Below are 20,993 nucleotides of genomic sequence, written 5' to 3'. Positions count from 1 at the left end.
TGTCTGTCCTTTTCTCTCCCTGGCCCCTCAGCAAAAAGAGGAGACTGGACTCCGAGTGCAGGTCAGTGATAAAGGCGGGCAGGGGTGGGGATGTCTGGGTGGGCGAGACTCCAAAGCCATCCCTCAGAGGCAGGCGGCCTGCCACAGCAGAGTCTGGACCCTGGAAACTGCCAGAGTGCTGGTTTTCCCCACGGAGGCCAGGAATGCCACCACTGGAGCCTCTGACATTTGGGTGTGAATCAGCCCTCACTTATGATGCCAAGGAGGCTGAAGGGTGGCTAGGAGACAACACGGGCGGCTCCGTCACCCACTCTTAGGGACCTTGCTGACTCTCGGGGCCCCGGTTCACTTTGTGCAACGGGCAGCTGGCTTCAGCTAGATGCCCCAGGCGCCCAGACTTCCCAGCCATGTCCAGCTGCCCCTGCCCCGCCCCTCCCGGGCAGCGGTTCACCAGAGCCCCCACCCCCCTGTGTCCGCAGCTGTGGGAGCTCCTCACCGCAGCGCAAGAAGAAGAAGAGTGTGAAGAAGCACCGCAGAGACAGGTACCTTCTCTCCCCTGGGGTGTCCTCTCACCTCTGTGGCCCAGGACTGTGGCTGTGCAGATTTGTGTCCCCAGGCCACCCCAGACAAACTCAAGAGAACTCTTTTGTGGCCCTCCAGGTCTGATTCTGGGTCCCGGAGGAAGAGACGACACAGGTGAGTGATGCCCTGCTGAGGATGTGGACAGAGGCTAGTGCCACCCTGCAGGGCCAAGGCCCAAGGGAAGCAATGATGGGAGGAGGGTGGTGAGGGTCTTTCCCTGCTCCATCCTCCCCCCTCCTGGGACTCCTTCCCAGAGCCAAGCAGGGGAAGGAGGGCAGGAGAGGAGGATGGAGGCCAAGTGTTTGCAACACTTGCTGGTCCCATGAGTCAGCCTTGATTTGGGGACCCTAAGAATTTCCAGACAACACAATGGGTCCATTATCCAAGGGGTGTGCCCATAGAGGCGTCAGGAAGGAAGAAGCATCAGGACCCCAAATTTGCAGGGAAAGGGCATCCATACAGAAGGAAAGCTCAGTAGGTAGGATACCGGTAGGCAGGCTGTGGCTAGCTGTGGTGTCTGGGGGACAGGTGCCAGCCCCCAAAAGACCTGACTGCCAGGTCAAGGAGGTAGCCTCCAACCAGACAGGGCTGGGAGCCAGCATAGGGCTCTGAGCAGGACAGAGACTTGTTCAGGATGGACTGGGGGAGGGGGGAGGAGGAGATGAAAGTCAAGAGCCCTGGCAGAGGCTGGGGTGGGGAAAGTAGAAAACTCAGCGAGGAGGAAAGGAAGATGTAGGGCAGTCACATCCCCAGGGCTGGCATGGGAGACAGAGCCCCTCCCAGTGGCCCTGAAGAGGGTCAGGGTCCCCAGTCTCATTCCTGCAGTGGGACTTTGCCCATGGCCACTTGTCAGGTGGGGTAGGAGCATAAATAAACACCTAATCCTGACCCTCCAATTTCCCCAGTTTCCCATCCCCCCTTCTTTCCCTTCCTCTCCTCCTCTCTTCTTAGGGGCCAGTGTGGGCCCCTACTGCCCCCTAGTGGTCACCATCAGTCTGCACCGATCCTCTGGCCAGCTCCCATTGGTCCTGGGAAGGACCTAAAGGTGACCTAGGGCTAGAGCAGCTCCAGATGGGGAGACTGAGGCCCGAAGCAAGCAACATGAGTCCTAGAAATGAAATCTTTGGCCTCCTGGGCCTGCCCCCACCCACCCTGCTCCTGTGAAAAACACATCCTGTTGTTTCTTAGCATCACCTGGATATTTGGTCAGAAGAAGGCATCTGTTCAGGGCTAGAAGGATCAAGCTGGAATCTGGTGGCATCGGGGAGGGTGGGGCTGAGGGGCCTACAGGGACCAGGGGTGGAGTGAGACCTTAGACACCTACTAGGAAGCTTTTCAATCTCTTTGTCAAAGATAGAAGAAGGACTGTGGGGCCTGCCCCAGAGAGCTGGATGGGATGGGACGGTATGGGGCAGGATTGGGTGGGATGGGAAGCTTTAGGGGCAACCCTCGATGAGAATCCAGAAGACCCAAATGTCAGGGAGATCATGCCCAAGGGAGAGTATTTCTTTCCTAAACCCCTGGGGAGCTGGCCCAGAGCTGAGCCACAGTCTGAGGGGGCAAAGAGGCAGGAAAGCCTGGGCTCTGCCCTAGAGAGCCCCATCTGAGGGGACCTGGGACCCAGGGGACACAAACAAGGTGGGGAGGGGCCACTCCAGCATGATGACTTATAGAAGGGCCTGTCCTGAGACCGATTCCAGAAGGAAAGGACAAGTCAGCCTTCTTTCTGGGGTGGTGGACACATCACTTATGGCACCCCCAGGAGAAGCAGCTACTGGGGCTCAGACAGGCAGCGGTCGTGGGCCAGGGCCTACAGGAGAAGGAAGGAAGGAGGCTTGGCTGAGTGAAAGGAACCAAAGCAGTGGGGTGGGATAAGCAAGTCCGCCCGGCTGGGGGTGGGGACTCAGGTCCCACACAGGAACAAATCTCAGATCCACACCCAGGCACAGCCCTCCTCCTGCCCCCCTGCTGGGCTCAGGCTGAGCTGTCACCTCAGCCTCTGCTTTCTGCAGATCTCGAAGCCCCAAGAGCAAAAGAAAAGAGAAGAACAAAGAGAGGAAGAGGTGAGAACCCTTCATCATTCTCTAGCTCCTCCCCCTCCCCCTTCTAGAATCACAGAATTGGGCCCTTGGAGATAGTTCATTTTGTCCCCGCTGCCCAGATGGAAAAATTCAGACCCAGAGAGGAAGCCAAGAGCCCCTGCGAGTCAGTGACAGAGCGGGAACTGGAACCCAGGCCTCCTGCCTCCTAGTCCAGGGTTCTTTCAAGCTCGGCCCTCGTCACTCCCCCCACATCCCTCCACCAAGAGCACCAGCTGAGGGGTCAGTGAGGTCTTGGGGACCAGAGCTGTCTAGACAAAAGGACGCCTTTTCCTAATTCCCACAAATGACCCACCTGGATTAGGGAGGTTATATCTGTAGGAGACTATAGGGGGTGGGGTCCCCCTTGGGGAGGTCAGGCAGAACTTAGGTACTGGCTGGCTTCTGTCCCAGGCCACACGCGGAGTCCCCGGGTCGGAGGTCCAATCGCCACAGCAGCGGCAGCTCTCAGAGCCCCTCCCTCTCCTCCCATTACAGCGATTCCAGATCACCCAGCAGGTAGGTCCTGGGCCCCTGGGAGCACTCCAGAGGTGGTTCAGCTCGGCTTTCTTGCAGAATGAACACTCCCGAGGGCTGGAGAGGGGGCTGGGGAAGAGGATGGTGGACAGAACAGCAATGGGGGGGGAGGATGGAAGTCTACCAGGAGTGAGCATGTGCCCACCCACCTGGCAGTGGGCGAGGAAGAACTTCGGCCCCTGCCCAGAGACGCCCCAGACCTTGAACTGGAAATCGAGGCAGTGTGCAGGTTAGGGCTTTGCTCTCTGAATGCAAGGGAGAAGGCGGGTGGGGGGCTGCTCTTCGTGCGGGGGCAGCGGTTCCACTTGCAGAGGGGGCGTCCCACGCCGGCTCCCCCCATCTTCCCTCCCCCCTCCAAGGCTGAGCCCCAAGCACCGAGATGACGGGCGGAAGACGGGCAGCCAGCGGTCCAGCGGGAGCCGGTCGCCTTCCCCGTCTGGCGGCAGCGGATGGGGGTCGCCCCAGCAGAACGGCGGCAACAGACAGCGGAGCGGAGCGCACGGGGGCCGCCCCGGCTCGGCGCACAGCCCGCCAGATGTACGTACGCTTCGCTTTGCAGAGGGTTCCCGCGCCGTGCGGGCTGCGCCGCGATGGGGGCGGGGGCGGGGGGGCGTCACCGCCGGGTAGGGCGCGGTGAGTGTGCAACGGGGGATAGGCGCCGCTTCCCCCTCCCGGCTGGGGGGGGGGGCGACCTGGAATGCTTGGTTGTTGCGCCCACCTGGCCCGAGTGTCAGGGGGAGGGGGCCTGCAGGCTTGGGCCACCCTGGAGCTTGGCAAACGGAAGGCCAGAGGGGGCTTGACCACTGCGGCTCTCAGCCGGTTGGGAACAGAGCTGAGGAGAACCCAGGGTCTCCTGCTGCCCTCCCCCCAGGCATATTAGGGTGGGAGGGGCATGGACGATGCTAGGGGTCGCAGTCAGGAACCGGATTCAAGAGACAGGATCTCCCCTGGGCATTACTTAGGCCCTGAGTCTCCCTCTCCCCACCAAGCCCTTTCCCCCTCTCTGAGCACCCTCCCTTCCTCAACCCCCTCACTGCCTCACTCCCCCTCCCTCAGAGTCCTCCCCTTTCTCTGTCCCCGAGCTGCCGCCACTGAGCTGCATTTCTAAAGTCCCTGCTCCAAGGAGAGTCTGTCCTTTTCCCCGGGACTGCCCACGCGTGGACAGATGTCTCAATCCTGCAGGCTCCCATGTCCCATCCTTCCTAAAGCGCCTGCCAGTGTCCCCATTGCTCCCTCAGGGACTCCACACCAACACCACTCAAAAACTGTCCCCACCCATCCTTCAAGAGAGGCACAGAGTCCTTGAGACCCACAAGCAGGTGTGGTGATGGTAGGGGCTGGTAGAACAGACAGGCTTCTCAGCCTTTCCCAGGTGGATGGGCTGGGCTGGGGGTGGGGGGCTCTCCTGAGCCCCAGGGGAGGCCCACATCCCCTTTTGTCTATTGACTTTGAAGTACAGGATAGAGCCCCCTCAGGGAGAGGGGGCTGCAGTACTGGCAGGGGCACGGGGTGGGCACGGGGGACTTGGGGTGGGCAGGCCTGCAGGTTCCCCCCCACCAGACCCAAACTGCCCCAGATGCCTCAGCAGGGAGGGTGGGGGCTGCCCCTCCCCAGACCTCAGGTCTCAGCAGCAAACATGTCCGTGTTGGTCAGTTTCATTTTGATTTTTGGCTGTTTCCTTCACTCCCTTTCTTTTCTCAAACACCCTTATTCCCAAGACCTTAGGGAGGAAAGCCAAGGGCAGCTGACAAAAGGTTCTTGGTCTCAAGATTAATTTTTATTTAAGGACATTACCTGTTTCGAGACTGCCCCACTTGGACGGGGTGTCAGGCTCCTGAGCTCCTAGGGGCCTGGTTGGGCCACATAGGAAGGATCACACCCATGTCCCAGGATCTGCCTTGGGGGTGGGAGAGGACACACAGAGGTAGCTGGACGCAGTCAGGACAGGGACTGGTGCCACAGGCCCCAGAGCTCCATCTGGGAAAACCCAGGAGAGGGTGTACCCATCCCCCCACCACCAAGGGCACAGAGCGAGCTTCCCATCCTCCTAGAAAAGCACAGAAGGCAGCCAGGGCCAATAGGAGGCTCCATCCCACTTCTGATACCCTCTCCTCCCTGAGCAATAGGCCACCACGGGCCCTGGGCTTGTACTGACAGAATGGTCATGGTCTACATAGACCCCAGGAGAGAGCAATCAAGGAAGGTGGCCTAGCTTCCAGCCTTGGGGAGGACACCACCTCAGCAGCACCCAAATCTTGACTCCCTCCCAGAATGGGATTCCATTTTGGCACTGCCCTGGGATTTTCCGGGGAGAGAGCACTTTGTTACCCCTTTCACGAAGCATGCTCCCCAAATCCTCTCCCTGCCCTTGGGCCCTGCGAGATCTGGGACCTCAGGACATCCAGGCCTTTCACCTGCACCTCCTGGGAGGTGAGATGGGGGTGGGAGGGGGGGTGTCGTAGACTTAGCCATTCACCAAAAATGTCTTTGGGGACAAGTACTGGGGGGTGGGGGTATTCTTGGACTCTACCTTTAAAAAAAAAAAAGAGAGAGAACAAACGGAAAAAAAAGAAAAGCTCACCATTTTTAACCCCGTCTATGTTTTTGCTTGTTTTTTTAGCCTCCCATTTGAACCGTGGTAATATTGTGATTCCATTTCTTGTTTAGTTGGCAAGGGAAGAGGGTGGGGAAGTTTATGTAACTTTTCCTATTATTTTGTTTTTGTTTGTATTTTCTTTCTTTTTTTTTTTTGTTTCCTTTGGTAATGTACAGAAATGCAAACTATCTCTCTGTTTGTTTTTTTCCTATCTTCTATGTTGTTCTAGAATTTTGCTTTTGTGCGTGTTACTGTGGGAGCCTCTCCTCCTAATGCAGAGATGGGTTTTGAATCTCAAGCGAACATTAATCGTATACATATCTCTATATACTTATTCTTTTTTCCTTTGTAACCAGAATTTAAAAGGGAAGATAACTCTTAAAAAGTGACTCCCACGCCAACAGCTCCTGCCAAATCTGCAGTGGCAGCAAATCCTCTCCTCGACCCCAGGGCATGTGCTGGAACTGCCTCAGTTTTTAAATGAACAGAAGTGGCCCAGACTGTTCTTCCGTGTCCCTATCTATAAGGAACCTTGGAGGGAAGCTGGGAGGCCCAGGGAGGAAGAGATATTTGTCCCGAGTCACCCGGGGAGCATCCCAGGGCAGTGAGCACCCGGTGTCTCCCCAGTTCCATCTAGTATAAGATGGCTGGGCATGACAGGGCCAGGCTGCTGAGCACCTTCTGAGCAGGCCTCAGATCCTATAGGAGGGAGCTGTACACCCCGGAGAGAGTTTAGCTCAGGTGAGGGCTTCAAAGCCAGACACTCCCAGCAAGAGAACAAGTCCATCCTCCTCTTGAGACTAAGGCCAGCTGGGTGCTGGCTCCCAGCACATTTCTGTGTTGTTCCATACCACACCAGGGAGAAACCCCTGAAGGGATTTCTGGGTTCTGCTATTTACTGCTCCCTGCAGCTCAGAGAGGTCAAGTGGACCAGCTCAAGGTCACACAGCTTTTTAGAGGTAGACCCAAAAGGAGACTCCAACCCTCTCACCTCAAGACCACCAGCCACAGCCAAGATGTGGAGAGAGTGGTCAATGGAAAGCACATTCTGGGAACCCTGAGTAAGGGGAGAAGGATTCAGGAGGTGCATGCTGGTTGTTTCAGCTCCTGCCTTCCCCTGGGGAACCCCTCCAGATGTCGATGACACACTCTCAGCTCTCAACTCCCTGGCACTGGGGCCTGCCCACACAAAGACCAGGGTATAGGTGGGCCCAGCATTCAGCAAGCCCAACTCTCTATGAGGGCTGCTTCAATGACTCGGGGAACCCTTTGCCCTCCCAGTATGGGGACAGAAATAGTGAAGCAGAGAGGGAAGGGGGCACATGATTTGGGACAGAGAAGTAAGATGCTGAGCCCAAGTCCTAGAAAAGGTGTGCAGGGTTTAAGGACTTAGAAGTAGGGCCCCTGCCTTGGCTCCACCTGTCCCTGGCATTGCAAGTGTCAGAGGGAAGACTCACTATTCAGTGAGGGTGGCAGAGAAGGTTCCCGAGCAAGGCCCCTATAGGCTCTCTCCGGCCTCCACCTTTGGCTCAAATGTCATCACAAAATGGGCAGCCTAGGGTGACCCCAAACAGAGGTGCCCATGGCGCTGCCTGACCTGCCCCATCCCAGGCCTCCCCCCTACCTGCCCCCGGAAAGAGCAGTGACCACAGCTGGAGGGAGGCAGTCAGAATAGGAAGGGGCATCTTGGCCTTTCTTCCAGGATGAAGCCCGAAGGTAGGAGGGATGAGTTTTCCTAAAATGATGCAGAAGCCCTGGGAAAGTGGCAGGCCTGAGGCAGGATCCGATTTCCAACCAAATCTGTGGTTGCCTTCCCTTTTAAATGCACCCATCCCTTCACCCCATCCATCCACTCTGCGTTGTTGAAACAGCTTTTCTCTCCTTTTTCAGTCTGGGCCCACCTCTCTCTATTCCCTGCCTGTCTGTCTGTTTCCTTCTGCCTTTGTTTCTCTCTCGCGCTCGCTCTCTTTGTGTCTCTCTGTCTCTTTCTCTCCATCTCTCTCCCCAACATGGGCCTCTGTCCCCATGCTGCCAGCCCCTCTCCTTAGCCCACCCTCTGGTTCTGCTTCCATCAGCTGCTTCCTGCATGCCCTCTGGAGGTTTTCTGTTGTTTAAAGAGTTAAGGAAAGCTTGGCTTATTGGAGCCTGTGGGTTTAAAAAAAAAAAGAAAGAAAGAAAAAAAAAAAAGAGGCAAACAGAACCGGCTGGGCAGGAGCCCCCTCCCATCCCTGGGACTAGACCAAAAGCCACAAGGGCTGCACAAGTTCTGGTTCCCGAGGGGGAGCGCAGCTTAGAGTCACTGTCTTCCCCCCCCACCTTCTGCATTCCCAATGCGGAGACCTTCTTTTCTTTTTTATTATTGCATTCCTGTCCCTGACCACTGAGAAGGTAGGTATCCCGGCTCAGCTGTGCGCCCGCTCGCTCCCCATCTCCAGATAAGCCCCGCCACTCTGCTTGGTTTGAATGTGGTTTTCTCTCTCTTTCTCTCGATCTCACTCTGGTTGGTTTTCTCCCCCTCTCCCTTTTCTTTCTTTATTTTAGTGACTACTCATTTGTAACCTTGCATTTTCTCCAAATGAGCTACAAAGCTGTGTTTCCTGGTTTGTCATTTGGTTTTCTTGACTCCCTCCCACCCCACCCCACCCCACCCCCGACAACTTTTCTTGTTCATTCTCCCCTCCCGTCCACCTGCCCTGCTCCTTCTTCTTCCTCTCCCACCCCGACCCCTGCCCACCCCCAGCCACCTCCACTCCCTCCCTCTCTTTCTCATTTTGTTGTCCGAATGCATTTCTGTGTGGTTAGCATTCCAAGTTTGTGTTCCCTTCCTGAACTGTATGCTGCGGTTGAGCCAATTTGATTTCTGTTGTCTGGAGTAGCTGCTAAGCCCCCCACCCCTCACCCCTACCAGCCCCTGGGGCCCATTGGGGCAGTAATCAGTGGTGGAGGCACCTGTGCCGGACCTCTTGGCCTCCAGATCCTGGAGGAAGTTCTGGCTGAGGCCAAGCCTGAGGAAAGAGTCCTGCCCCACCCTCTAGGGCCTGCTGGGTTCCCAAGGGTCCTGTCCTGGTGGCAGGTGGAACTTTAGGGTGGGAGCTACAGACTCTGGGGCAGGAGCTGGCCTCAGGGCTGAACCTCACAGCCCCATCTTTTGGGTGTAATGGGAGTTGAACTTCAGGGGGCCAGTGAATTGGCACTGGACTTAGAGGGCCTACTTAGCAAAGTTTCTGTGGGGCAATTTGGGGGATGGAAGGGACTCTCAGCTCACCCTCCCCCTGCCTGGACCACTACCCATCCCAGACAGGGGCTCCCTCAACCCCCCAGCATCCTTCTGTCTTCTGAATTTGAGCTTAGTGTGCAGAGAAGGAGTCAGAAAGGACGATCAGTAGGGGCTAGGTTTCCCCAAGTTATTGGAGCAGAACCAAGCCTAGGTCCTGAGACTTGCAACTCCCAGCCCAGTGCTCATCCAGTCACATTGAGGGTACCCATCAGGAATAGGTCCTCGGGGGACCCGCCTCCCCATCCCTGCTCTTTAAGCTGTTTCCTGTCCCATCTGGGAGGAGCTACAGAAGTCTGTTATCCCAGCCCTGGTGAGGCTTCGGTGGGCCTCCATCCTCAGCTTTGGAAAGAGTAGGCCTCCATCCTCTCCTTCCCCCATCCTCTCCTCCCCCTTCCCTCCACCCCAGGGGCATGTGGTGAGGAGTTCACTCACTCAGAACATTCCTCATCTGTGAGTGGTGTCGGGAAGGCAGGCAGGAAGTTGTTCAGGGTGGGAGAAATAGCTGTTGGTCCCACAGGGAGACTCCATCCCAGCCTGATGGGAGGAGTAGAGGCCCTATCTTCCAGGAGGACCTGATGTGACCAGGGACCCAGAAACAGGATCGTCCAATGCTGAGTTAGGGGGGTAGTTGTCTGAGCCCTGGGGGGGGAGCAAGGGCAAAGCGTCCCAGATGCTCAGTGTTCTTGTCCTTAAAAATACCAGGATTGGGCTAGCGCACCATCTCTTGCTACTCTTTTCCATTGTCTTTTCCCCTCAAAGATTTCTTACATAAGCAAAAGAGAAGATAGCAGATAGCAGGTGGTACCAAGGAGCAGAGCGGCTTCTGGAAGCCAGGCTCAAAGACAGGCAAGGTCCCGTGCACTCACTTATTCATTCGTTCACACACACGCTAAGCCGGCATTTGCTGAGCACGCCTCCATGCCAGGCCCCATCTGGGTGTCCATGCCTGGCGAGAGGCAGGCCGATCTGGGTTTGAGGCCCCCACCTGCCAGGCTAGAGGACTAGAGAACAAAATGACTGAGAACAATTAGAGAGAAAAGCTGAACCGTGGATGGGGAGCTCTGCTCACTACCGTAGGCCCGGCTCTAACACACCTTGGCACAGTCCCTACTGAAAGAAGGCACAGGGGTCTATGGGATCATAGAGGGATGCACCTGACTCAGGGTGAGGGTCAGGGGAGGCTTCCTGGAGGAGGTGGTCTTGAGCTGAGGGCCCATAGGCATTAGCCAGGCTGGGGGGGGGGGGCAGGCAGCGAAGGGGAAGAGGGGACAGGAGTCATAAAGAGCAGGCTTCTGGAGTAGATGTTTGGAGGTCCCTGGCCACAACAGTCCTGTCTAGCTATGAAATCCCATGGTGTCTGGACTTGGATCTCCCTCAATTCTTGGGAAGAATGAGACCCAGCCAAGCTGAGGATGAGGCTCACCCTCCGGCAGGATCATGGTGACCCTTTCTCCAGGGAGGAATGGGTGGATAAGGGTGTGAGATTGACCCTAGGAATCCTCCCCCAGGGAAGGTGCTATCTGCCACCCTGCCCTGTGGTGCCTTCCTCCCATCCTCCCCCATCCTGGCACGTGGGGGTGCCCAGACGTTCCTGCACTGCTCTGACCCTGTGCATCCGTGAGGGGTGAACCCCTATTCAGGCCCACCCAGCAAAGACCCCAGTTATCCCCACTTTACCAATGAGGAAACTGAGGCCCGCAAGAGTTAGGTCACTTCTTTGAGGTCTCAACAGACTCACATCAGGGCTGATTCCAGGGTGTTCCACTTTGCCAGTTACTATCATCTGAAGCTATGGTATTTGGCTTGGAGGAGGGGAGAGGGTTCGACTTCAAGGCACACCAGGCAGGAAGGGTCCAGAGAAGCACAGGGGGCCTGGTGCAGAGGCTTGGGCCTCGGCAGTTGTGGGTAGCAACATGGTAGGGGTGGGCATCCACCCAACCCGGACTCTTTTTGTTCCTAACATTCCTACCACACTCCCAGCCCAACAGTGGGAAGTAGAGAGGGCCCCCACGGTGTCTATGGGAAGGAACATCAAGGCCTTCAGTCTCCTTCCCCCACTGCTGGCCTCTCTCCTGGAGTCAGAGAAGCTGGCACAGATCCAGAGTCTAGGTTGGAGCCAGGGTTCACAGCCAGATCCTGACCCCCGCTTTAATATTCTGCCTGCTTGCCTTGCTCCCTGCCCCCACCACAGTAGTAAGCAAGGGCTTCTTAAAGACTGGGTCCGGTGTTTCCTGGGTATGTATGGGTCCCTATGCCTTGGCTCCCAGGGCTCCCACTCCCCCACCTAGTATCTGTTCACTTTACCCTTGAAGACAACCCGGGAGATAGGAAAGAACTTGGAAATTTTAAGATCCTGGAGATTTCTTTCTCATTTGCTTCCTCTGGAGGGAAAGGGATGCTGTATGACAGAACCTAGTCCTGGGGGTTTGGGAGCTGTAGGCACAGGCCACCTGCTGAGGTGGAGGGGATATGTGTCAGGGGAGCCAAGGGTCTCCTGGTGAGGTCTGTTGAGAATGAAACTGCCATCTCAGAGGGGCCTTGGCTAGTCAGCCCAGTTCCCATGTCTCCTAGCCTAGGATGAGGGGTGATCAGGAGAGTCAGGGTGCTCAGGGAGGCATCTCAGTACCCAGTGATATCCACTCCGCCCCAGAGGGAAACACCAGGCTCTCCCAGGAGGCCTTCATGGCCCATTTGACTCTGGACCGGGGCTGCACCTGCTACGGCCAGCGTTCATTGGCTGCTTCAGCCACCAATCACAAACTGGCTGTGCCTTTCCACCAGTGAGACTGACGTCTGGGCTCTGCCTCCCAACCCTGGCTGGATCCAGGCTTGCACAGAAAGGCCTTGGCACCACCCTGCCTCTTGCAGGAAGCACCAGGGCCATGCCAAGGAAACCATGCTCCTTCCAGTCTCTTGGCAGCAAGGTGCCCTGAGGGGTGGTAGTTGGTTTGTTCTCTCATCCAAAAAGCCTGCCGAAAAAGCTTGGCCCTGACCCTGACCCTCTTCAAGGACGAACCTGGTTTGGTCCCCCACCCTTGTAAAAGCATTTATTCCTTCCTCAGCAAGAGGCATTGAGGACCTCCTAGATGCCAAGTTCTGTGATCAAAACCGAGGTTACAGAGCTGAATCCAACAAAATAATCTGCCCTGGGGGTGCTCGAAGTCAAGTTGGTGCTGGTGATTGGGGGTGGGGTAGGGGTGGGGGATGGACTTCTAAACAGAGGAGTGTAATCAACCGTTACCAGACCGAAACCCAAGGACAGGAGGAGGGGTCATTTCTGTGAAGGGAGGAGGATGGAGAGGGTGGCCAGGGGTGCACAGAGAATCCTGGAATATTTGCTCTGGAAGGGACATCAGGAAGCAAAGCCCAACCCTCTCACTTTGTGGATGGGGAAACTGAGGCCCAGGATGGGGAAGGGACTTAGCCAGGGTCACTCAGTGAGGTAGTGGCAGGCTCTCAGACCCCTGGTGGCCAGCCAGGGCCCGTTTGATGGTGCCAGGCTCCCTTTCTGGTTTTCTGAATCCCAACCCTTGTGTCCTAACTGCACTTTTGGAGACACATTTGACATCTCTATCCGGCAGTCACCCAAGAGGTGCCTGCTCAGGCCCGAGGAGCCGGGCGCTGCCAGTCCTTCCTCCAGAGGCAGTGTGGCCTCCTCTCGGCCTAGAATGGGGTGGTTGCGTTTTTCTCTCTCTCTCTCTATCTCTCTTGCATTTTTGTGAATCTAATGATGAACTTACGCTACCACACTTTTCCCTTCTCTTACACATCTTACCTACTAAAGGAGGAAGTGCCACTTTATTGGTAAGTGGACGTTAACCAAGAGGGACTTAAAAAATCAGAACTTAAAAAAAAAAAAAAGGAAAAGAAAAGAGAGAAACAGAAAGACAGTCGGGTGCTGCTGACAGTTCCACAGGTCTCTGCAGGGCCGGAAAACAAAGAAAGAAAAATGTTAACAGAAAAAAATGTCAGTTCCCCAGGAGTTCAGACATTGTTTTTGATTTTGGTATCTAATGACATTTGTGGATTTTGTTTTTTTATTTCTGTTTTTCCTCCCTTTCTTCGGTTCAGTTTTGAGTTCAGTTGTCCCGCCCCGCCCCCACCCCCATCTGTGTGCCGTGTGCCCCCTCCATCCCCTCACCCACCCCCACGCGCTGGGGGGCCTGGCCTGGGGGGGCTGGCCCTGGCCCGGCCTCCCGGTGCCCGCCCTCTCTCTACTCTCTGCCGGGATCGTCCGTCCCATCGGGGGCCAATGCCAGCCCCCGTGCCCGTCCTGGAGCCCCCTCCGTTTCAGCCCCCCTCCCCCCACCGCTCCGTCCCTCTTGTGTTTTGCATGCCGAGAACCTTGCATGAGCTGCACTGTTGAGGCCAGAAGGTGGACACTCAGGAGAGGCAGAGGCAGGGCAGGCGCGGGGAACCGTGTGTGCGATGCTCCGGGACTGGCAGCCCCCGGCCTGGGCCCGGTGAAAGCCCCCTCTCCTTCTCTCCCCCCACCCCCACCCCCGCCCGCTCTCTCACCCTCGACCTCGCTCCTTCTCTTGGTCTGTCCTCTCTCTGTCTCTCCTCTTTTCCTCTCTCTGCCCGTCTCCTGCTTCTCTAACTTCCCCTGCTCTGTCTCCTCCGGCTCTGCCTCCCTCCCTCTCTCTCTCCCTCTCTCTCTCTCTGCTCTGGACTCTCGACCTCCTCGGTTTTCTCTGTCTCTGCGGGCCTCTCTTCCGCCCCGTCTCTGTCTGTGCCTCCGTCCCCTCTCCACCCCCTCCGTGCCCTCTCTGCCTCTCTCCCCGTCAGAAGCCCAGCTCGCCCTCGCCCAGGGCCCGCGACCAGGCGGAGGCCGGCGCAGCCACGCCGCCCGCGCGGGGCAAGGAGAGCCCGAGCCCGCGCTCGGCGCCGTCGTCCCAGGGCAGAGGAGGCCGCGCGGCGGGCGGGGCGGCCAGGCGGCGGCGGCGGCGGCGGCGGAGGCGGCGGCGCTCCCGGTCCTCTGCGTCCGCGCCCCGCCGCAGGGGCCGCCGGCGCGCCCGGCCCGCGCCGCCCCGGGGCTCGTCGCGCTCGCTCAGCAGGGCCCGCTCCAGCAGCGACTCCGGCGGCGGCGGCGGCGGCGGCGGCGGTGCCCCCGGCCCCGGGCCCGAGCCCGGCTCCGAGCGAGGCCACGGCGCGCACGGGAAACGGTGAGCGGCACGGCCCCGGGGCCCGCACGGGGCTCCCCTCCCCGCCCTGAGCTCTGCCGCCCCCCCGCGGAACACCTGCCCCCACCCGCCCCCACCATCCGCCTGGAACACCCTTCCCCGCCCTGACCCCCCTCCCCACGGAACAGCCCCACACCGGCCCCTCTGACCCCTCTCCCTCCCCCCAAACCCCCCCCCCCCCCCCTAAGGCCCCCCCCCCCCCCCCCCGCCAATGACCCCTCTCCCCGCACTGACCACTCTCCCTCCTTCTCAGTAAGCTCTCCCTTCCATGATCACTGCCCTCCCCCTCGCCCGACCATGGAGCACCCTTCCCCACCCAACTATCTCTCTCTCCCGCTCACTGGCCATTCTCCTTGCCCACTCCCTGAGTTCCCCCCGCACCGATCGCTGTCTCCCCACCAAGGAGCCCTCCCTTCCCCACACTGATCACTCTCCTCCCCAACAGAGTCCCACCCCCCACCCCACCCCCCGGGATTCTCCTCCCATCAAGGAGCACTCGCCTCCCTCACTTGACCGCCCCCACTGATCACTCTCCCTCGACACCACGGAACACTCTCTTCCACACTTATGTCACTACCCCACGCCCACCCCTAGCCCATTTCCCTCCTCTGGGAATCTAGTCCCGCTCCACCACCTCACGCACCACTTCCTCCCCCTCACTAACCCTTCTCCTCATCCACATCTCCTCCGTAGAACTCCTCCCCTACGGAGTCCCTTTCCCTCCACTGAGCCCACTTTGTCCCTAGCTGAGCCCCCTCCCTGTCACCGGCACCCCTTTAACCCCACTCCGCCACCCCACCCCACCCCCGCCCAGCCCACTGTCTCCCTAGCTGACTGAGTCCCTGTCGCCGCGCCCCTCCTCCAGGGCCAAGGAGCGGCCCCCGCGCGCCCGGCCGGCCAGCACCTCCCCGTCCCCGGGCGCGCACGGCAGGCACGGCGGCCCGGAGGGGAAGAGCTCGTCGCGCAGCCCGGGCCCCCACCCGCGCTCGTGGAGCTCCAGCCGCTCGCCCTCCAAGTCCCGCTCGCGCTCTGCGGAGAAGAGGACCCGCAGCCCCAGCCGCTCGCCGTCGCCCAAGAAAACCCTGGGCCGGTAAGTGCGGGCCCGGGGTCCCGCCGGGCGCAGGGGTGGCGGCGGGGCCGGGCCCAAAGGGGCCCGGCTGGGCCGCGTCGCTCACCTCGACCGGGCCCGCAGGGACAAGGACGGCGAGGGCCGCGCGAGGCACGCCGAGGCCGAGGCCGCCCGCGCCCGGCGCCGCTCCCGCAGCTACTCGCCCATCCGCAAGCGGCGCCGGGATTCGCCCAGCTTCATGGAGCCGCGGCGCATCACCAGGTACGGAGGGGCCCGGCCGGGCCGGGCCCGCAGGGACCTCCTGGGGGACGCACTGAACCTGGTGCAGGCAGGGGAGGTGGGCTTCAGGGGAGGGAAGAGGGCCTGGTGAGGGCTAGAGGCCCCTGGAGGAGGAGAGAGCCTAGAACTGGAGGTGCTGGGGAGGGTGGGACTCAGAGGCAGGGGTCTGAAGGCCCACGGAGGGGAGGGGGCTGTGTACTTGGGTCTGAGTGGGCAGCAGCAAGCATGGAGTTCAGCTCCAGAAGATTCCAGCCATCCTCCTGGAGCCCCTCCCTCTCTCCGTGCTCCCTACATCCATCTCCTGGCAATGATGTCTCCTTTTCTCCTTCATCTCAAGGTCCAGCCTGCCGAGTGGCCTGTGGCCGGCCTGGGGGCCGAGTGGACCCCCTCCCCACAGGCTGCAGGGGAGATGCCCATGTGAGCTGATCTGGCTCTGTTCAGCTGTCATCTGTCTGCCTCTCATGTTGTCACTAACTTCACTCCGCTCACCTCCCAGCGCAAACCCCCCCCCCCCGCCCTGGGGGGCGGAATTCGGAGGAGGGGGCACCAGCAGCCTGCTCTCTGGGGCAGCTGTGGGAGGGCCTGTCCCTTCCACTCTCCCCTCCCCCCACCCCAGTCCAATGGGGCTGTGGGGAGTGTGTGGCAGATATGGCAGAAGCCACATCAGAGAGCGTCTCTGCCAGGACTGGAGGGTGTGGGCCTAGGTCTCCCTGTGAAATTATGCTCTGTGTTTGTGGAAACCAGTCCGAAGCCCTAGACCCCTGACTTGGGGTCGAGGGCTACAGGCAAAATTCTGAGCCCAGCTCTGCCACAGACCCTGCTGGGCAGCCTTTAGGAGATTGGTGTGCCTCTCTGGGTCTGGGTGTGCATGTCTGAACAATAAGCAGAGCTCCCTGAGCATCTTTTCAGCTCTAACATGGACTGATTCTCAAACTAGCCCTTCCAAGTCCTTGATGATGCAGATTGTGGAGGGAGGAGAGGGCATCGCCTCCTCCCCTCAGCCCAGAGCTAGAGGCCAGATGGCCAGGCTTGGGACACCCCCTAGACAGGCCACACACCTCACCCATATGCGGAGGGCCCTAGACTCCTGGAGCCCCGCACCTTCCACCTGGCAGCCCCCTCAGCCCCTCTCCCAGGCTGCCTCCTCCTCCCACTAACGTACACCTGTTTTCTTCCTCAGAATTAACCCCACGCCATGGGGCACTGTTGCCCCCTTAACCACTCTCTTTTCTTTTCTCTGGGTCACAGCCTCCTGGCTTCAAACTAACTCCGGGCCGGCGGGAGGTAGCTGAGTGAGAAGGGGCCAGCGGGACTGGGGGGACAGGGTGGGGGCATGGTCATGGGCAGCAACGGCCAGGGCTCTCCTCCTTGTTCCCTTGAAGTGACCTGACAAACCGAAACCCTCGATTCTGTGGGGACCAGAGAAGCAGGGCTGGGCCTTATCCACAACCCTTTCCATGACCAGAAACCACTGCTTAGCTTGGTTGATGTGAGTTGTCTATATTTAAAAGTTTCATTTATTCAACAAATACTTATTGAGCACCTTCTCAGGCCAAGCAGACTTGGTCTCCTTTCTCTGAAGACAAGTGAGGAAAAACGAAATGACCAACAGGAAACTGGCAAGAGACCACTGACTGTCCAGTCCTTTCGGGGCAGGGGACACTCCAAGGCCAGAGGTCAGGGGAAACTGAGGCAGGGAAGCCCTGGCCACTGCTGGGGAAGGGCTCAGGGCCTGAGTGAGGGCCCAAGACAGAGCTCAGGGACCCGAATGGCCTGTAATCAGCTTTTCCCTCCCGGCAGTGCCCGAAAGCGTCCCATCCCCTACTACCGGCCCAGCCCCTCGTCCTCCTCCAGCTGCCTGAGCAGCGACTACTCAAGCCGGAGCCCCAGCCGCAGCCCCAGCCCGGGCCACAGCCACGGAAGCTACAGCAGCCGCAGCCGCGGGACCCGCAGCCGCACGCGCAGCCCCTCCCGGACCCCCAGTCCCAGCTACCACAGCCGGAGCAGCTCAGAGAGTGGGGGCTTCTGAGCCCAGACAGACCCAGCTTGGTGCCCCCTGGCATAGGGAAAGGCGAGGGGTCAGGCCCCAGGACCTGTGAGGGGGCCTGCACCCCACTGCTACAAAGAGGTCCCTGGGCCAGGGAAGACCTTGAGGGTGGGCGCCCTGCAGACGAGGAGGAGCTGGGTTCTGCTGCTTTTGGAGGGTCCCCACCCCCACCTCCTGTCTGCCCACCATGTCCAGGGAACAAAGAGCCGTTGCGAACACAGGGATCACCCTGTCCCCCTTCCTGCTTGATGCCAGGTCACCAGGCTGGGGACAGCTCAGTGGACCCAGGGACACCTCAGAAGGTGCCAGACCTGGGAGCCTCCCCTCCCCTCTCCACAGGGCCCTTGGCTCCTCTCTATCAATGGGCAGACAAGGAGGTGGGAAGGCAAGCAGGATCTAAGTTAGCCAGAAGGAAGAATGGCCTAACCCTTGGTGCATCGCCATCCAGGCTGGGGAGCTGCTTCCTTCTGAATTGGCTGCACGATCCTGGCTGAGGGCGGGAGGCCGGCTCCACGGCCTCCCCCCCAGCCCCTCCCCTGGCCCAGGAGTACCCAGACCCACTAGGTGGGCCCCTAAGCCCCAGCCTGAGGAGCCGGGGAGCTCACTCTTGGTCCCACCTCTTCTCTCCAGACCAGGCTCTCCCCTTCAGCCCTCACCCCATGCCCTGAGCCAAGGCCACAGCTGCCAGGCCTTCTGCATGACAAGAGGTGGGACATTCGGATCACACTGCATCTGACCTTGAGGTCAAAAGGGGTTCAGGTCAGGAGGTGGGAGGGAGAAGGGGTAGATGGAAGAAGAGCCTGTGAGGAGCAGGGGAGAGCAATGCAGTCCGATGACCGAGCAAGCCCTGGTGTTCCAGTGTGCCCTGTGTCTGGGACATAGGCCAGATGGCAGCACAGGGTCACCGGCATGGGATAACATGCACTTCGGGGCCTGCCCAAGGGAGCACTTCCTTCTCGGGGTTTGGTGGGGAGGTGGTCAGTGGAGTCTACCCAGAGAAGAGTGCTAGAGCCCTTTGAAGAAGGGGTTAGGGTTAGATCTAGACTGAGGGCCTTGGCCTACGGCATCAATGGGGAAGCAGTGGCCCCCCAGCCCTCTTCTGCTGCTCCCAGCCCACTCCTCCTGGGGCCCTCAGGGATCTCACAAAGTCTTCCTTGGCCCAACAGGGCACCTGCCCTGGGCTCCCGTGGGGGGAGGGGTCTGGGGTCTGGTCCGGGTTCCCCCTCTATTTCCCCCTCCCTCTTTCTCCGCGGTGCGGATAAAAATTGGACTCTAATAAAACACTTGGTGCCCGGATGACAGGTGGTGAGACCAGGCCTCTGTGGATTTGGGCACCTGGTGAGTGTGGGGAGGGCACAGGGTCCTGGGGTCCTTCCCTCCAAGAAGTGGAAGGGGCGCAGACTCCACCCCAGAGAGAAGATCTGGCACCAACAAGCCAGAGCCCAGTGTGTCCATCCCCCTGACTCAGTGTAGGAGCAGAGCATGCAGCTCAGTGGGGAGGAAAACAGGGACCCAGGAAGACTTTCCTTTCAGCCTGGAGACTCTGGGGGCTTTGAACATCCCCACTTCCCTCAACCCTCACGCCCCACCTAGCTTCCTCTCCCATCATTGTCCTTGACTCCAATACACCCCAGTCCAGCTGACCTGCCTCCTTGGGCCCTCCATGCATGACCTCTCCACCACCAAATGTTCCGGTGAGCTCATGGTTCAAGACCTAGCTCAGCTGCCTCCTACTCCAAGGAGACTTCATGGTCCCCAGCTGCAGTGGCCACTCTCACCTCTGGGTCTCTCCCGCTCTTCTGGGTCTATACCTGCCTTTAGGGCCCCAAGCTCTTGTACGGCTTATTTGTGGGCATGTCCATCTCTCCCTAAATCTGTGAGTTTCTGGAGCCCAGGCCATGCCTTCTTGGCCTCTGCATCCCATCCCCCAAATAGGCACCCTTGAGATGTTTGTCAAATAAGTAAACAAGTGAACCGGGGAGCCAGGGAGTGAGCGGGTCCAGAAACCTTGGGGGAGGGGAGGGACCAAAGGCAAGGTGTGGTGGTGGCAGATAGACACTAGAGGGCGACAGAGAGGAAGAAAATTGCCTGTCAGTCGGCACAGAACAGGCCGGAATGGAGAGCCCTGGGCGGAGGTTCTATGTCAGCCTGGAAACCCGAAGCTCCTGTCCTCAGCACCCATCCTGGCTACTTGGGGAAGCAGTGTCCAGTCCCGAGGAAGGATTGGGAGAGTACCAAGCCCCTGCCTTCCCACAGACTGAGGGTTCAGCCTGAACTCTGTCCTATACCTTGGGAAAAGGGGAAAACTACCTCCAGGAAGGCAGGCAGGAAAACAGGAAACTCCAATTCTGCATCTGGTAGCCGGGGGGGGGGGGGGGGGGAGGTATGTGCATGAGGGAACCTTCCCAGGAAGTGGGCCTTTGGCGTGTCGAATGCAGGTCCTCTCCTGGTGTCTCTGCTGATGGGGGCCTCGGGGACCCTTCTGTCCTTACCCTGCCAATACACACAGCAGCCGGGAGTCAGTCTGGGCAGGGTTTCCTGTGTCCTGTTAGATATTTTCTCTTCTCCTTAATTGGTTTCCTGCAGCCCCAGACCCAGGGAAGCAAGTCAGTGCACACGCCCAGTCTGGGTGTCCCAGGGAGCATCTCCCATCCCCTGCCTCTCTGAGATGCTCTTGGAAGCCCCTGGGCCTCCCATCGGCCAGTGAGTGAATATGCTGAGGGCATATTCAGCAAACCTGCCCTACCACCAGGCACCTGCCCTTCCTTCTCCAGGCCCCTCGCCACTCAAGGACAACCAAGACACGAGAGTGCTCTAGCCATAGGGCCTCCCACCTCCACAGCCACCACAGGGGATGCCAGGTCCTCCCTCACCACCTCCCTCCACTCACCATACACACACCCCTCCAGGAGTATTAGATGGCAGAGTGGGCAGTGCAGACGGCCGGGGGTGGGGGGAGTGAGGGCGAGTGGAGGAGAAACTGTTGATTCACTATGCTGGAAGGAGCCTTCGAGAACATCCAGTCCAATGGTCTCATTGTACAGATGAAGAAAATGAGTCACGGGAGCCGGCTGCTGGCCAAGGTCACAGAGCCAGAGACAAGCAGGTCCCCAGACTCCCAAGCTAGACAGATCCTTTCTGCTAGACAGTGGGGCGGGAGGGGCCAGCCCTCCCCACACGGCCCCTCCTTGGCCCCCCTTTAGTGGTGAGGGGGTGAGTGACACCCAAGACTAGCCAGAAGCCTAGGGGATGGGCAGGCTGGAGAGGGACTCCCAGAGAGGCAGTGTCTAGATGCTTCCAGAAAGACCTGGTGCCCCCCACCCCCATGTGCTCTAATTACTGCTG

At 59.2% G+C, this 20,993-nt stretch overlaps 1 protein-coding gene across 1 annotated transcript in view; it reads left to right on the top strand.

Moving 5' to 3' along the window:
* Nucleotides 1-17,719, top strand: part of SRRM3 (serine/arginine repetitive matrix 3) — a 52,941-nt gene extending 35,222 nt beyond the window's left edge. Inside the window, exons 6-15 of the mRNA XM_032430802.1 lie at nucleotides 32-61; nucleotides 480-542; nucleotides 661-696; nucleotides 2,595-2,645; nucleotides 3,075-3,179; nucleotides 3,557-3,734; nucleotides 13,859-14,235; nucleotides 15,119-15,343; nucleotides 15,446-15,583; nucleotides 17,402-17,719. Coding sequence (XP_032286693.1) covers nucleotides 32-61; nucleotides 480-542; nucleotides 661-696; nucleotides 2,595-2,645; nucleotides 3,075-3,179; nucleotides 3,557-3,734; nucleotides 13,859-14,235; nucleotides 15,119-15,343; nucleotides 15,446-15,583; nucleotides 17,402-17,630 — 1,432 coding nt within the window. The 3' untranslated portion in view covers nucleotides 17,631-17,719. The remainder of the gene's footprint in view (nucleotides 1-31; nucleotides 62-479; nucleotides 543-660; nucleotides 697-2,594; nucleotides 2,646-3,074; nucleotides 3,180-3,556; nucleotides 3,735-13,858; nucleotides 14,236-15,118; nucleotides 15,344-15,445; nucleotides 15,584-17,401) is intronic.
* Nucleotides 17,720-20,993: the final 3,274 nt, after the last annotated feature.

Source organism: Phoca vitulina, unplaced genomic scaffold (assembly GCF_004348235.1).
Source record: "Phoca vitulina isolate PV1807 unplaced genomic scaffold, GSC_HSeal_1.0 scaffold45, whole genome shotgun sequence".
Classification (NCBI taxonomy): Eukaryota; Metazoa; Chordata; class Mammalia; order Carnivora; family Phocidae; genus Phoca; species Phoca vitulina.
Note: the sequence above shows the minus strand (reverse complement) of the source record. Positions and strands in the feature narration are given on the sequence as shown.